The 16,487-nt window shown below is 46.4% G+C and overlaps 1 protein-coding gene across 10 annotated transcripts in view; it reads right to left on the reverse strand.

Moving 5' to 3' along the window:
- Positions 1–1,052: 1,052 nt before the first annotated feature.
- The window catches only part of LOC110488572 (protein FAM13B), a 77,647-nt gene continuing 62,212 nt past the window's right edge, over positions 1,053–16,487 (reverse strand). For 3 of the 10 annotated variants that reach the window (XM_021560836.3, XM_036942703.2, XM_090198171.1), the window contains 14 exons: positions 13,968–14,009; positions 12,970–13,065; positions 12,533–12,686; positions 11,438–11,547; positions 10,854–10,905; positions 10,628–10,742; positions 8,415–8,631; positions 7,994–8,135; positions 7,786–7,867; positions 7,225–7,371; positions 5,789–5,994; positions 5,174–5,640; positions 4,543–4,644; positions 1,053–4,296 (listed from right to left, as the gene is read on the reverse strand). In XM_021560836.3, coding sequence (XP_021416511.3) covers positions 4,173–4,296; positions 4,543–4,644; positions 5,174–5,640; positions 5,789–5,994; positions 7,225–7,371; positions 7,786–7,867; positions 7,994–8,135; positions 8,415–8,631; positions 10,628–10,742; positions 10,854–10,905; positions 11,438–11,547; positions 12,533–12,686; positions 12,970–13,065; positions 13,968–14,009 — 2,056 coding nt within the window. In that variant the 3' untranslated portion in view covers positions 1,053–4,172. The remainder of the gene's footprint in view (positions 4,297–4,542; positions 4,645–5,173; positions 5,641–5,788; positions 5,995–7,224; positions 7,372–7,785; positions 7,868–7,993; positions 8,136–8,414; positions 8,632–10,627; positions 10,743–10,853; positions 10,906–11,437; positions 11,548–12,532; positions 12,687–12,969; positions 13,066–13,967; positions 14,010–16,487) is intronic. The other 7 variants (XM_021560839.3, XM_090198167.1, XM_090198170.1 and 4 more) reach the window with 3 other exon arrangements.

Genomic DNA, 16,487 nt, shown 5'->3' on the forward strand with positions numbered 1-16,487 from the left:
TCTGGTTTAAGTAACCTTTCCCATTAGTTTGAAGACAACTTCAGCATGAGGCATGTAAATTACAAGATTTGTATATATTTTTTAAATTTCATTTTAATATACATTATTACTGATTGTACTTTATTATAATGTGTAAATGAAGGAAAACAAGCATTCACAAAAACATTTATATATATATTTATATATATATATATATATTTATATATATATATATATATATATATATATATTTATATATATATATATATATTTATATATATATATATATATATATATATTTATATATATATATATATATATATATATATATATATATTTATATTTATATATATATATATATATATATATATATATTTATATATATATATATATATATATATATATATATATTTATATATATATATTTATATATATATATATATATATATATATATATATATATATATATATATATATATATATATATATATATATATATAGATGTAAAACACAGCTCCACATACAGATAGGGAGGCTCTGTGAGCCAGTGGCTGATCGGCTAGTCAGTTGATGCAACCTGCCACCGGCTCCATGGGCCAGAAAAACAAACATGCGTGGGATGGCATGGGGCTATGAACAGGGTCAGTGTACATCCCTGTGGGCTTCACATGATTTTTACCACTTGTTGCAGGCACAACACAAAATGAGAGTTAAAAAAGCCCTTAAATTTGACATGGAAATAAAAAAAATTATCGACCAATTTCACATTTATTTTCTTTTAAAATAATACAAATTGGAATGTTTGGTCCAAATATACCTCGATCATTGTCACCACATTGATAATCTCTTCTCATTTGGTTAAAGCAGTGCCCCAGAAAACATTATGGTGACAACAAGTGGTAAAAATGCTGGTTTAGCAGACAGAAAACTGAGTCGCGTTGGAACTCTCACAGCAGTTAGTCAAGTGACAGTTTCATGGGTTGGTCTGCAAGGTAAAAAAAAAAAAAAAACAGCAGACCAAGTTAGTCCCATTAATATAGATTAAACATTAATCAGCCAATATACTCAGAAAATGCACATCGTGGGTTAACAAGGCCCCACATTCCATTGATGCTCATTTATTGCTTCATCTTCATGGCACAAAAATAGAAACAATACAAATCTTTGCCATGCAAGCGAACTACTGAGACTAGCTTATACAAAACAAAAACACAGCAGATTATTAGCCAATACAGAGGTACTACACTGTATAGATGTATTAGTGAGGGGCACATTTTTTAAAATACACAATAATGGTAATAAAAAACACATTCTCAAGTTTGAACATCACAGAAATTGAAACAAGGGGCCAAATGTGTTAGAAATAATTTAAATTCTGACATTCATCCTTCAGATATAAGTAGTGCTTCTAAAACAAGGAACAAATAGACAAACAAAACAAGGGCTGCATTCTCAGAATGCTGTGCAAATAACTTCTAGAACCTCCCCACACTGTCCACCCATACATACACCACACCCTGCCAACTCAAACAAAGGTTACATGACTTGGTTTTGACCCAGTGAGGGACCAAGGCAAAACTCTTGGTTCAGCGCAAACATCCTTCAGGCAAAATTAGATTCTCTATATTCTTGGTGTGTTGGTCTGACTGACAATATACTCCATTATTCCACCTCCTGAAGCAGATGCAGATCCTTACAGTTGGTGCCACTGATGGTGCCTTCCCATTCCGAAACAAGCAAACAGCATTAATTCCCCTCCCCACCCTAATGTGCAGAGACATTTAGTCTAAAACATCAAATGTTTTTTTGTATTTTATTGCCAGGACTAGAACTAGTCAACTGAACAGACGAAAGGTCGTTGCTCCACTCGACAAAACCAAGCAGGAGTTTTCAAGTCCAGAGAGCTTCTGAAGGATAGTGATGTAATGCTGCCACTGGGCTGCCTGCTAGTTTAGCTAGGGGTCAAAGGCTAGGATCAATGACCATTAAGGAGTGGCAGGCGACAGCACTCCGAGGCGGCATTATGCCGACAGACCAGACGCACCTCATTCCAAATATGCAAAACTTGGACTCTGTTGTTATTGTATGTGACCTTTATATTGAAGCCCAGAAGAGCTTTCGGGCTCTAGAGACATCAATACGTTGACCCTTGACGTAAATTGTCAGGGGTCAAGGTGCTGTTGGTTCTGCTTGGCCGTGGTAAAGCCTTCTCAGAGCCCTGTGGTCAGACAACTTCCCCAGGACCTGACAATGACCTGGCTCTACATTGCCTGGTCAAACACTCTGGCTCACTATGGGACATATCCCATAATGAAAAATAGACGTTTACCAACCAACCAACACCCAGCGAGAGAGAGACCCTTAGCACCAGAGAAAACATGTACAGCAATAGCCTGACATTGTGTGACTCTAGATTGAAGGAATGTAGCTCTTTTGCAGTGGGTCAGTGATTGCTAACCAAGGACACATTGAACTTTTGGTGCAACAACATACAGTAGCTAGACGTTGTGACAAGTTGTTACAAGCCAGGAAGTCAGCTGATCCTGTCCTCGGCTCGATTTGGGAACTTCCCTTTGAGACACCGTCCTGCGTACTGAAGTGGAACCTTAGACGAAGACGCCTAGTTCACCTCACACTGGACATGGGATGCATGACAACTCTTTTAGCTGCTGTTCACATTCCCCAGTGACTAAAAGGAGATTATGACATGAGGACTGTTTGTCATCTTAACCTGGGCACAGGGCTGACCGGACCTCCAGACTGACTGGCAGCCAAATGGCGATAACTTATCTATGGCTGTCCTCAAGAAGCCGGATGGTCCACCCGACCACTGTCCATCAGCACACACACACACACACACCACTGGGGGTTAAATACTGGCTGTGTGGCAGTAGGGTGTTGGTCAACATACCCGGTTGTATAACTGGGCACCTGGGAGTGTCTGTCTGCCATACTAAGAAGTGGTCCACTGACTGTAGGATGGAACGCTAGTTTAAAGTCCATTGAACAGGGCTAGGAACCGTCCATCACGCCCTAACATCGCCATATGCTGTATTTAGCATAATACTGATGAGGTTGAAACTACCTTAGCTTTAATCTCACAACCCATCCACCACCCCCATTCTGGACACCTTGCACAAAGAGCCACTCCGCAACTGAACTTTAACACGTAGAAAACAAAAATATCGATTGAAAATAAGTCAAGCAGTCTAGCTTTATTGCCAGAAAATGGAGACGGTTAAGGTACAGGAACACTAAGTGATACACCTAACTGGCTGTCCTGCCCACCTGGTGTGCCAAAACTCCTTTCAGTGACGACTGATGATCCAAATATTTGAAAAAAAAACTAAGAGAAAGGAACAGCACAACCAGTCCCAGCTGATAAAACTCACTCTAGTTTCCATTGTGGCAAAGGGAATGGAACACCACACTAACTCAGTAAGATTATTTTCAAACCCAAGAAGGAATTACTCTCCATTCAAGAAAAACAACATACTTTAACATAGAAACATTTGTGTGTACATATTGATTTACAAGAACACACACACAGTAATGATTTTTTTTCTCTCTCTCCCAAAAACTCACTCAGACCAAACACAAAAGCGTCCCAGTGTTGAAGGATGAAGATGGAGTTCGGGCAACTGAATCCATGCGAGTCTGAATGTCTGAAAAAGGATGACCAGTCTCCTCGCTCCAAGGGAGGGAGAGTTCAGTTTGTTACGTCTAAACAGGTGGCCAGGTGACTAAAATGTGCTACAAAACAGAGCTCCTGTCCTCTCCAATATGATTTCTCAGTATGAGAAACTACCGTATATGAAAAGTTCAGGGGGGGGCTACAAGAAAAACAAAACTAATGAGGAAAGGGGGAACTCCTCCGAATGAAACTGACAGAAAGAAGTTTAAAAAAAAAAGGTGTGTGTTGAGTCTTGACTGGTGGAATGAAGATGTGACTCTTCTCCCTCAGAGTCCCCAGTGAGGACCCCTTGACTGTACATGAGCTGGCGGTGGTAGTAACAGATGGGTTGTGGTGGTGAGACAGCGGCGGGACATGTGGCTGACATGCCTTCCCTCAGCGGTGCAGGTAGGGGGAGGGGTATGGGCCATGTAGGGGTGACATGTATGCCCGGGGTGAGGCAGTTGACCCTCTGTGTCCGGTGGGATGAAGGGAGGGAAGCAGGGTGAACGCTCCCTCTCTAGATGGACTTGGACGAGTCCTGCTTGCTGATGAGCACCTCCAGCAGACGCAGTTTGGCCTTGATCCGTTTATACTCTTTGTATTCATCCATCATGGGGAGCCTGTCCTCCTTCTGGACATTCCTGTAGAGGGAGAGCGAGAAGGTCTGAGACACCAGTTGGATACGGGCCCGTTCACTGCATCCCAATGGGTTGCACAATCATAAACAAAACAAGCAGTTGTTCTAAATAAGTTAGGATCAAACAGGGCTCCTGTCTGAGACCACTCAACCAATCATCTCAAGCTCTTCCTCTGTCACCAAGACTGTTGTTGACGCAGGTGCTAAAGCTTCAGCACCACTGTTAGTAGGACTGTGTATGTGTACCAACCTGCCGTTCTGCTGGTAGAACTCGTCTTCAAACTCGCGGATAGTCTTCCTCAACTTCTTCTTCTCTGCCCGGGTCTTCCACAGCTGCTCCAGGAGCTCGGGCCTATGGGATAGAGAAGGTCTACATTAGCGCACTATGTGAGGTGGCCTCATATCAAAACAGGAAGTCAGTGTGAGTTCAGGGACAGGAAATGACCTGGCAGTGGCCCTGTGTGGGCATGGAAGCAGGTCAAACTGTGGCCGGGGCATACCGAGACCAGATTACAGAGGTCAGGTTAGGTTAGGACCTAGGGTCATGGCACCTGAACCAGCCCTGCTGCCTGGGCTTAGAGCAGGCCTGGCAGCTCTCTCTGCTGCTTGCCCGGGGCTATGAGCTGGCTAACCAGATTACTGCTTTATCCTGCTTGAGCTCCTAAGACCAGCGACTGTAGTAGATATGAACCCTGTTCCAGGTGCTTTAAATAGACGTCATATGACGGCCAGAACCCATTTAACCTCCACGGCCGAACGCGTTTCAGTTGTGTTAATGTGTAGCAAACATGGCAGAGTTACACTGGTTACTGTATTAAGATTATTGAGGAGGCTGTTGTGAATTGAGTGTAGTGGATGTTTGCGAATGTGTCTGTGCTCACATGGACGAGGCGTTGGAGCTGGACAGTCGCAGGTCCAGGGCCAGTTTCCCGGAGGTCTCCTCCATCTTGGGCCTGACCAGGCTGTCTCTGTCTCTCTGGGAGCTGGTCTGGGGCTGGCACACTGGGTCTAGAGCCATGATCACCTCCGACCCTGAACTCTGGACCTCCTCGGCTATAGCCTCCTCCTCGCCCTCATCCTCCTCCTCGATTTCGTCGCAGAAGTGGGCCGTCTCGCCCTCGATGATGGGCTGCAGGGTCTGGTTGCGTCTTTTGCTGGAGGGGGAAGCGATGATGGGGGTGATGCTGACGCGGGTGAGCATCTGCTTGACCAGACGGTAGCGGTCGTACAGCGGTTTGACCACCAGCCTCTCCTCTCTGGTCACAGGTCGGCCGTGTAGTCCCTCGTAGTGCAGGAGGTTCTTCTGTAGGACCGTCTTCTCACACGAAAGCTCCTCCTTGGTCATTTTCTACATGGAGAGAAAGGAAACATTAGCAATTGGCACAATATTGATTGACGCTTGTAAATGTATGTCTGAGGACAGGACTCATTGGATTGTACAGCTGTAGGGTTCTATTCCAAGTGTCTCTACGGCCTCACTAAGACTACGGTCTCACCTTGATGTCCTCTGGCCAGCCGTCCTCCTCTCTCTTGCCCTTGACGCGGCGCTGGATGAGGTCCAGGGTCTCCTCTTTGGTGGGCCGGTGGCCCTTGGCTTCTTCAACAACCTCGTGGACTGCCAGGGTGGAACCAAAGCTCTTGGGCAAGGTGTTGCTGCGTGGCCGTGTCTGAGGAGTCAGCTCAGCCTCTTTGTGTTTGGCATCTGGGGGGGGGGAGAGAAAAGACGTGAGGGTGACTGAGGAACAGAGAGGTTAGTTCACATAGTTGAAAGTGGGCATGCAGGTGCTTGATGGGCTGTTATTGCAGCTGCCATGAGTCCTCACGTCTGTCTGTCTGCCAGAGACCCGAAAAGGGGGATAGCCCTGACGACCAACCACAGACCCACACAAACATGCCAAACTACTACAGGTCTTGTCTGAAACCACAGCAGAGGATGAATGAACAGCAAATGAAACAAACCAGTCTGTCTGCACGGAGGTATTTCTGCAACGTCAAAAAGGGATGTTCAAGGACCACGTCCATTCAAGGAATCCAGCTTTCACACTTTGGCTAGACTCCCACCCACAAAGATGTTCACCGCAGAATTCACACCCAAATAACAACACTACAGAGTACATGACATACTGCCAAACCCCTGAGACTGTGGGATATGCTTCTGTATGACCAGTGGAGCGCATCAAACAGAGAGAGACAGCGAGAGAAAGACACAGAGACAGAGAAAGAGACAGCGAGAGAAAGAGACAGAGAAAGAAACAGAGAAAGAGACAGCGAGAGAAAGAGACAGAGAAAGAGACAGAGAGAGAGAGAGAGAGAGAGAGACAGAGAGAGAGACAGAGAGAGAGAGAGAGACAGAGAGAGAGACAGAGAGAGATACAGAGAGAGAGACAGAGAGAGAGACAGAGAGAGACAGAGAGAGAGACAGAGAGAGAGACAGAGAGAGAGACAGAGAGAGAGACAGAGAGAGAGACAGAGAGAGAGACAGAGAGAGAGACAGAGACGGAGAGAGAGAGACAGAGACGGAGAGACAGAGAGAGAGACAGAGAGAGAGAGACAGACAGAGACAGACAGAGACAGACAGAGACAGACAGAGACAGACAGAGACAGAGAGAGAGAGAAAGAGAGAGAGACACAGAGAGAGAGAGTAAGAGAGAGCGAGAAAGAGACAGAAAGAGACAGAGAGACACAGAGAGACACAGAGAGACAGACAGAGAGAGAAAGAGACACCGAGAGAGAGAAAGAGAAAGAGAGAGAGAGAGCGAGAGAGACAGACAACACACAAGAGTAATAGAGGTAGAGAAAAAGAGAAAGCGAGAGGAAAACAGAGCTATAAGAAGAGAGAAAGAAGAGGCAGAGAGAGAGTCTACCTGCAGTTCAAACTTAACAAGTTGGAAGTGTTTTTGGTTTCTACTTACTGCTGTTAGAGTGTACTTACATAGGTAGGGTGCCTGTCTACAGGCAGTGAGGGGGCGTGCAAGTGTAAAATGGGATGTGTTCGGGGCGGAGGAGGGGTGGTGACGTCTGTATGACTGAAGCACCGCCTGGTGCCTCAGGGACCCTTTGGGAAAGAGATGTGGTCTTCCTGCCGATGAGGGACGTCCGTTTTTTTTTTATTTTAAAGAAGAGAGAGAAACTTATTCGGCTTTGCATCTCCTGATTGGGGGGGCGTTCATATGGAATGGATATAGATGGGTGGAGGGGGTGGGGGGACTTTCACAAATGGACCAACACAGTGAAGGAAGGCCACATGTGAGAGCCACGGTTGGTGTGTACTCTAACACGCATGCATGCAGTGATGTGAGACTGACCCAGCTCTGCCACGACTGGGCAGTCAGGCGAGCAGGTGGGTCAGGGCAGGACCAGGCTGCCCAGGGGAGGAACAGGATGGCACACAGAAGTTCACCCGCCCCGCCGAGCCCACCCCATCCCCGTCATGGAACCAAGCACCCTCCCACTCCCCCTAACGTGACCATACAGACACAGAGACTGCTCTTACCTTTTAACTGTTTGCGGATTTTGGTGAGGTCTGTCATCCACTTGAGGACCTTTGGGTTAGCTGCTCTATCTCCATGAGACGGCTTGGGGAAGTGGAGGACAGTGAATAGAAGCATCCGAGTCTAATGGTGAAGTATGACACTAGCAACACTAACTACTCAATATTTCTTAACACTAACTTGTTCCTCATATTGAAGCATTTTTCTTACCTTGTAGTTCCTCTCGTTCTCAAACTGTTCCTCAAATTGTTTGATCTTCTTCTTGAGGCTCTGTAGTTTTTTGGTGAGCTGGTGGGAGACCGAGTCGTTCCTCAAACCACTCTCTTTGGAACTGAAGGAGGCACGGCGAGGCCTAGATGAGGGGGACACAACGATGGAGGCAAGTGAGAGAGGAGGTGGTTGACCTGCACCTGCAGTCTCAATGCAAAACCCCATCTATGCTCTACATACAGTGTGTAAAGCACATATCCTCCTTGAAACACTGCTTATACCGGAATCATAACGAAGAATCGTAATGAGCCATAGGCAATCTGTTCATCAGCTAGAATAACTAAACAGGAAAACATCAAAGCTGCCTGTCATGTCTGTACAAATTACCATTCCTGATTTGTCAGTGTGTGTGTGGTCTCACCTCCCCAGGGAGTGGTGGGCTTTGGTGGGCGAGGTTGCGTCGGGGTCGGAGTGCTGCAGGAACCGTTGGCTGTGGCCAAAGTCCAGGAACCGGCGGGCCATGAGGGGGTGAGCGTCCTCCTCGTGGGGCGAGGGCACCATGCGCCCCGCCAGGGGGGACAGCTGGGCCTCGCCAGAGTCACTCTCGTCCTGCCATGACTTGTAGGCTGGCACTGGGTCTGGCCGGGACACAAAGATAAACACAGGTGAGTCTCGGAACGTAACATGAGTCATTGGTTAAGTTGGAGAAAAATGTTACCATTGCCAGCACTGTAGCTCCAGGATCTAAAGAGACAGGACACAAACACACAGATATACAGATAATGTCCCGGGATAGGGCCAGGGAAAGCACACTGTCATTCTGGACACATCTAGAGACAGGAGAGAGAAGGATGGAGAGTTGGAAGACAGCAGCAAAACACTTGTGGCCTGGTGCATCATTTGGCACTTATAACGTGCACATAAATTGAATTACTGAGGGTGGAGTTTGGGGGATTTTCAGCAAGCGGAAGTGGTGCACTGACACACATGAGGCAGTGAAGGGTCAACACTGGAGCAGGTGTGGGGCAGGAGGTGGTTTACTCTATGGGGCTAACGGGCCTTCCTCTCTGGAACTCTAAGATACTGGTGAGGTGTGATGAACTTGACTGACTCATTGTGTGATTAACAACAAAGAGAGTCAGCTAGCCCTAAGTGGGTCGCCCGGGAGGGAGATCGAGCGAGGGCGAGCTCTCTGGATTAGTCTCTCTGAAGGCCTGGATTACTAAAGAGAGGGAAGATGAGGGAGGAAGAGGGAGGGATGAATGAATGAATGATCTCCTACTTACCATGGCCTCTCGCTTGCAGGTGCATACAGTGCCTTCAGAAAGTATTCAGACCCCTTGACTTTTTCCACATTTTGTTAGGTTACAGTCTTATTCTACAATTGATTAAATAGTTCTTTCCCCCTCATCAAATTACACACAATACTCCATAATGACAAAGCAAGAACAGGTTTTTAGAAATGTTTGCAAATTAATACAACAGTTAAAACTGAAATACTACATTTACATAAGTATTCAGATCCTTTACTCAGTACTTTGTTGAAGCACCTTTGGCAGCGATTATAGTCTTGAGTCTTCTTTGCTATGACGCTACAAGCTTGGCACACCTGCATTTGGGGAGTTTCTCCCATTCTTCTCTGCAGATCCTCTCAAGCTCGGTGAGGTTGGATAGGGAGCATCGCTGCACAACTATTTCAGGTCTCTCCAGAGATGTTTGATCGGGTTCAGGTCCGAGCTCTTGCTGGGCCACTCAAGGACATTCAGAGACTTGTCCCGAAGCCACTCCTGCATTGTCTTGGCTGTATGCTTAGGGTCGTTGTCCTGTTTGAAGGTGAATATTCGCACCAGTCTGAGGTCCTGATCGCTCTGGAGCAGGTTTTCATCCAGGATCTCTCTGTACTTTGCTCCGTTCATCTTTGACTCGATCCTGACTAATTTCCCAGTCCCTGCCGCTGAAAAACATACCCATAGTATAATGCTGCCACCACCATGATTCATCGTAGGGATGGTGCCAGGTTTCCTCCAGACAGGACACTTAGCATTTAGGCCAAAGAGTTCAATCTTGGTTTCATCAGACCAAAGAACCTTGCTGAGCTCAATTTCGAGTCTCAAAGGGTCTGAATACTTACGTAAATAAGGTATCCGTTTTTTATTTTTTAATACATTTGCAAAAATGTCTAAAAACCTGTTTTTGCTTTGTCAGTATGGGGTATTGTGTGTAGATTGCTGAGCAAAGTGTTTTATTGAATCCATTTTAGAATATGGCTGTAACGTAGCAAAACGTGGAACAATTCAAGGGGTCTGAATACATCCCGAAGGCACTGTACATGTGAAGTCTATGAGGGGGAGATGGTTTAGGGATGGTGCTAATGCAGTATGGAGGGAGGGAGAGGGATATAGCAGAGAACACCGCCGTGAGCCGAGGTTTGAGGCAACCAGCTGGAGCTTAAGCTACTTTCTAACACACTTTCATACCTAGCTACCACAACCCATCATTCAAATCATTTGCATCCAGGTTTACTTGAAAATGCATTTTGATTCGTTTCAACTAACTTCACTCTATCACTATCCTAACTGTCCCCTGTGGAACATTGGTCTATAAAGCACAAAACAACAATGGTAAGAAAGTTACCTTCCCACTGGTTGTGGGGGAAGATGCGGCTGAGTTGGAGGTGGTGCGAGCTGGCAGGGTGGTAGGGGTACCCCATGGCCTCTGTGTTGGGGTTCTGGTCACACTCATCAGAGTCCTGGATGGAGAGAGTGTGTGAGAGAGGGAGAGAGATAAATAGGAGGGTTAGGCAGTGTTCAATACACATTAGTCATGTGAAGAAGAAAGGAAGGGGTTGTCAGACACTTACACAGGTGATGAGATCGGCCTGGTCCATCTTGTCACAGGATTGGCTTTCTTGCCTGCAACAAGAGAGAGAGAGGGAGAGACATGAGTACTGGCCGGTTTGAAATGCGTTTTTGCTATGGCTATTGAACACAACGCATTATGCACAATGCATCATAGTGACCATTGATCAGCTGACTGACGACTACCGACAGGCTTTTGTGCGTGTACGCTTGCTTCATTTTGACCCCAAAGATGAGCTGAGGGAGGACAAAACCCTATCCAACTGATTAGAATAGACAGCGTGTCAAGTGTCCTCCACTCAGCAGCACAAGAAAGTCTCATCAACAGAAGAACGCCTCACCACAGCAAAGTCAAACTTTTCAAAGCCATGCTATTGCTGTTTGTGTTGTACATAACTAAACAAAACAGCAACAAAATCCCCAAGTCCCGATTAGCATACAACAGTATGATTAGCTTGTTTCATTGAATGCCAGCCATCAGCCTTCTCTGGGAAGGCAGGAAATAAACTAGACAGCAAAGCCTGGCATTTAAGCAGTTGAGGTAATTGTGCTGTGTAGCAATACTGTTAAACGGTTTAAAGCCAACCTGGCAGTGTTGATATTGTTCTCTGCATCTACAAGAGCCTCTGCGGCATCCAGGTCCATTCCAGAACTCTCCTCCAGGATGGCGCCTTGGGAGTCACAATCCTCGACCTCCTAGGAGAAAAACACGCAGAAACAACATATCAAGTATTAGATTGACCTAATTTCTTGATCACAATTGACTCATTGAAGAGCATCCACTTGCCAAGCATAAAAAACAACATGAAACAGTACCCTGGAACAGACTATCAAACGGAGGCTGCATCAACAGCAAACATAAAAAATAAATTTACATTTTTTTTTTATATTTTATTTAGTTATATTGAGACGCTAGCTTGAATTCCTGGAGGGCGGCCTCTTTTTTTTTACAAAGTAGGTGGAGATGGACCTGGTTGAACTGCATACAGTGTATGTATGTATGTATGTATGTATGTATGTATGAGAGGGGTGGGAGGAGTGTTTGAGGTATGAACAGATGTTGCTGTCATTCTTTGGGGGCAAGCAGACTATTTAAAAAGAGGGTGACCCAATTCATAGAGGGTCCCACCTCTGGGCTGAGGGGCCGTGGAGCCCAGCCAGCAGCCAGGTCTGTGGTGGTGAAGAATTGGAGGAGAGGGTGGGCAGATGTCAGCGGAAACTAGCTGCCATTTTATCTAACGTTCAGCCAGCCTCTATCCAAGGTTACTAGCCAGGAGAGCTATCCCCAATCCATGACCTGTAATTTTATGCTATATAGGCTAAATCTGATTCTGTGTAGGATATCTAAAGTTCATGGAATTGTCTCTTATCGCTTATCTATGATGATGTTATCAAGATGGACTGGCTGTGCTCGGGGAGAACAGAAGACAGTCTGTATCTGACAAGGTTTCCCTTGTCCCCCACCACCTCGGCCCTCCAAAGAGAATGACATCTTTGTTATGGGTCACACAAAATGTCACACAAAACCTTGTAATAAAGTGATAGCCCCTATTCAGCGACAGGGCTCGGTATGGTAAATGTTCAATATTCTGTTTACGGCCAGAGCTTGTGGAGTTGTTTGTCTGGGATGTGTGTGTCGCTCTCCAGTGACCTGGAGTGACTGACTGACTGTATAACGGACCTGTTGGGCCTGTGGGCTGTGTTCAGAGTGGCGCTCTGTCTCTGGGGCTGACAGGGGACTGCTTGCGGGGCCCTCCTTACTCGTACACGGGCCCTCCTCTCCATGGCCATCAAATGGCCCTGGCCCCGTCACCTGCTTTTCACTGGGGCCCGCACTGTGGAAACCAAACAAGTCATTAACTAAGCAACTATCAGCATTGCACGCTGTCAACTGCGGTAACATGAACTTTCTGGAGCTGCCTGCCACCCAGTGTTAGGCAACAGTGTGGGTGACAAGGGAACGCATGTTAGTGTGTGTTGCTAAAGTGAGTATGTTCGTATGAACATGGATACATGTACATGTGTGAAAATATTTGCATCGTGTATGGGCATTATGTAGTAGTAGTAGTAGTAGTAGTAGTGTGAGATTGAGCACAAGTGTGTGTGTTCACTGCTCACCCTTGGCACTCATAGCTGCTGATCTCCTGGTCGATGGAGCTCTTGAGGTCAAAGAAGTGCTGTTCCACCGCGGCGCGGATGGTCCGCTCTATAATGCTGCGGAAACAACACAGGCACAACGTATTAACTTCTGTTGCCAAAGTAAGAACCCTCTGAATCCATCTAATAAGAAACATTAGCAGCGGCGTTAAACCGCTCGGCGACCCATTTCCTGCTCTCTGGCACGTTTAATAAGGTCAAGCAGGGAACTCTGACTAAAAAAGGGAACAGCCCTGTGCTCTAGAGTCCTGAGATACATAAATCCAGCACTATCTGAACTGAGCACCAAAACTCCCTTCTCATTTAGCTGTCCTGAACTCTACTGTATTCTTTGGCTTCTGAAGTTTAAACCCACGGATAAAGGCTTAGCTTTAGTGAACAAACACGGGACTGTGTAGTCTAAAATCTAGCTGGAAACTATAGCCTAGTGAATGCATTACTAGTCCTGAAGCTAGCCACCAGCTATAGCTAATACATAAGATTTACTATGCCTGAAGCTAGCCACCAGCTATAGCTAATGCATTACTAGCCCTGAAGTCAGCCACCAGCTAAAGCATTAGGCTACTACTCCTGGAGCTAGCCACCAGCTGTTGTACATTGCGCAAGCCTCCTTGAAGCTACAGTACAGTGGCGACCAGTCAACAGCATCACTCGCCCCTTCTCTACACCCACAGAGGAACCAGAGAAGGCTTGTCATGTGATGGATGTGCTCAAGTCTCAATGTTTTGTGACGCAAACGGTTTGGTGATGGGTTGACATGGCTTGCTCCTCCCCCTCCCGTTCCCTTCAACTCCTCCTTAGTGGATTAGCAATCAGTTTTTATCTATGTCTTTGAAAATTCCATTCTAACCAGAAAGCGGTTTACACTTTTTGGGATCCTTTGATTTCACACTTGATTTAGTTCATTAAGGTATGGCAGAAATTGTATTTTTTGGGGGACGTTGTAGCTAAGTACTTACTCTGCAGATCCTGGAAGAACGCTGATGGGGGAGATGTGTGAACTGAGAGGAAACAGAAAGCAACATTAGAACATCATGTACCACCTACTCGCTTTCGTCCTCCCTGGTCAACCAGGACCTTCCCTTCTCTGAGTGTATTCCATTGGAAACTCTGAGCAGTGGAGTGACCCATCAGGTCATGGCCTCAGTTCAGCTGGGTCCTAATCTGGGCCTGTTATGCAGCAGTTCTACCTAAGGAGGGAAAGTACATCCAACGGTCCGGGTATCAAGTGAGTTCACACACCTCTAGAGAGTACTGCATGAGAGCACGCACACACGCATGTTCTTTCCTTATGTCACTCAATTCACGCCTCTCAATAGCTACTCCCAGGCGCCGCCAAGGGTGTGCAGTGGGCGGGCACACAGGATGGGCTGGCGGGTAGGCAAAGCCCCATTTACTGTAAATAGCGTCCCCTTTCTGTACCCGCCACACAAAAACAGGGACCATTCCATTGATGTGGGCAAATGTCAAAACAGGACACAGCCTGCCTCTCATCAGGCAGTGCCGTTGCTTGTGACAGGAAGAAGGGGCCGGTTGATTCAGCAGTCTGCGCTTGTCCGCCTCATAAACAATGCCAGGAATCTGTGCTTGCATAACGCACTGGCCCTGCTGGTTATCCCGCTGCTGTTAACGCCCGTGTTGGGTTTAGCGGTCTCCTTTGGGGGGGGAGGGCAACTAACAGGGCACCTCGGGGGGACTGGCGCTCGAAAAGGTTGATATTGACAAGGTAGGTCAACTCCTCACGCAAGCAACACAAACAAACACGCGCAAAGTTGAACTGTAGTATGGTGTTGGCCTATTCCTGTCAACAGTTCCATCCACCAGTGTATAGTTAGACTCATCCTAACTATTAACCAGCTAAACCTGGGAGATGGCTGCTACCTAGAGACCGTCTAGCCGGCCCTATCTTATGCTATCCCACTGGGCCCTTAGTGGTTTCAAAGCTGTAGCTTAACTGACAGTAGGGAATATCAGACTCAGACCCGCCATAGAATGTTAGAACGTGTGGTCCATCTCCAGTATCGCTTTTCACAGCCAAGGCCCAACAGGACCTACATATGCCAATAGGATTCAGAGTGCTCCCTATCTAGTGTTAAAGATACATCCCTTTGGCTCACACGTCAGTATCTACATCTGCCCAGCAGCTCAAATCACATCAATAGCACCTTAATTATTTACACGTCACCCCTCCCCCTCTTCTTGTTTACTGAGAAAAAGGCAGCGCTTGGATTCCGCACTGACTGACATTGTGTCCTTGAAGAGCTGTAAAGAGCCGTACAGTGAGATAGTGCAGTAAGAGGCATTAAACACTGAAGCCTCAGGCTGTCAGACAACACACAGGCCAGACGCCCAGACGCCCACCATCACACCTCCTGTTCTGACAGTTAAGTTAAACATACAGCTCGACCCTGTGAGAAGAGTCACGTAAAAGTTCCAGCACACCTCCACATTGATGCCTGCATTTGGACTTTAGCCAGTGAAATTGCCAGTATGGATCAATAGAGAAAGTCAACTCTCTATTTGTCTACCAATTTTAGATGACATAACACCATTCCATCTCACCGACTCCAAGGTAGTAGTCATTTTAGTGTCAGCAATGTTCTGTAAGTCGAACCTTCTCGCTCTGCCTTGGAAACAATGAGAGCGCACTGTTGAATGTGGCCACACACAGGCCAGCGAGCACAGCACAGGGATATCTGTTACTGCATATCTCCCTCTCAAACACTCTGGGTTATTCTATTACTTGTTCTGAATCAGATCAGACTCACTCAGATCAGGCCTGATTCCCAGGCTGTGGAGAAATCAGTTTGTGTGACTAGACTGTACACCAGCCAAGGTTTTTGGAGTCAGAGACAAAAAAAAAGCTTTATCAGCTTTTAAAAAGCCCTGGAGTGCCTCACGCAATCGGCTAACCTAATGAGGTGGAATAACCGTACCAGCTTTGCCAAAGTGATTTGGATAAGGAGGAATGTCATATAATCTGCCACATAGCTCTTTGTAGTATGGTGACCTGACCTCAGGTCAAAGGGCTCTAGTGGTAGGTCAGACCAGTGTTTTCCTTTCAAAATAGAGGTAGCTTAACAGCGTCTGGCCTAGTCACGTCATGGAGAACCATGGTATGACAGATAGGGATATAATTGCAGTAAGATGAATCATAAGGGAACTGCTGATGCCTATTGTGGACTTCTGGTCCACTGACTAAGGCGGTTACTTAACAGTCCGTATTTCCTTCCACTAATAAGGTTACTTAACAGTGCCGGATGAAGAGATGTCCTAGGATACCACAGCCTGGTAACACCGACAGGAGTTCAGTAAGGTAGCTAGCTGAGGACCTACTGATGTCTATTGCTGTTCTAATGAGAGATCAGTGAGTGACCTGCTACCCAACTAAAAGATCACCAGAGGCAAAGCTCCAGGAAACCGCGAGCTTCCTCCAACTCCGCAATTTAGCTTCATCATCCCATAGTCAGCTGTCATAT

This window comes from Oncorhynchus mykiss, chromosome 14 (assembly GCF_057628025.1).
Source record: "Oncorhynchus mykiss isolate SJ-2025 chromosome 14, ASM5762802v1, whole genome shotgun sequence".
Taxonomy (NCBI): Eukaryota; Metazoa; Chordata; class Actinopteri; order Salmoniformes; family Salmonidae; genus Oncorhynchus; species Oncorhynchus mykiss.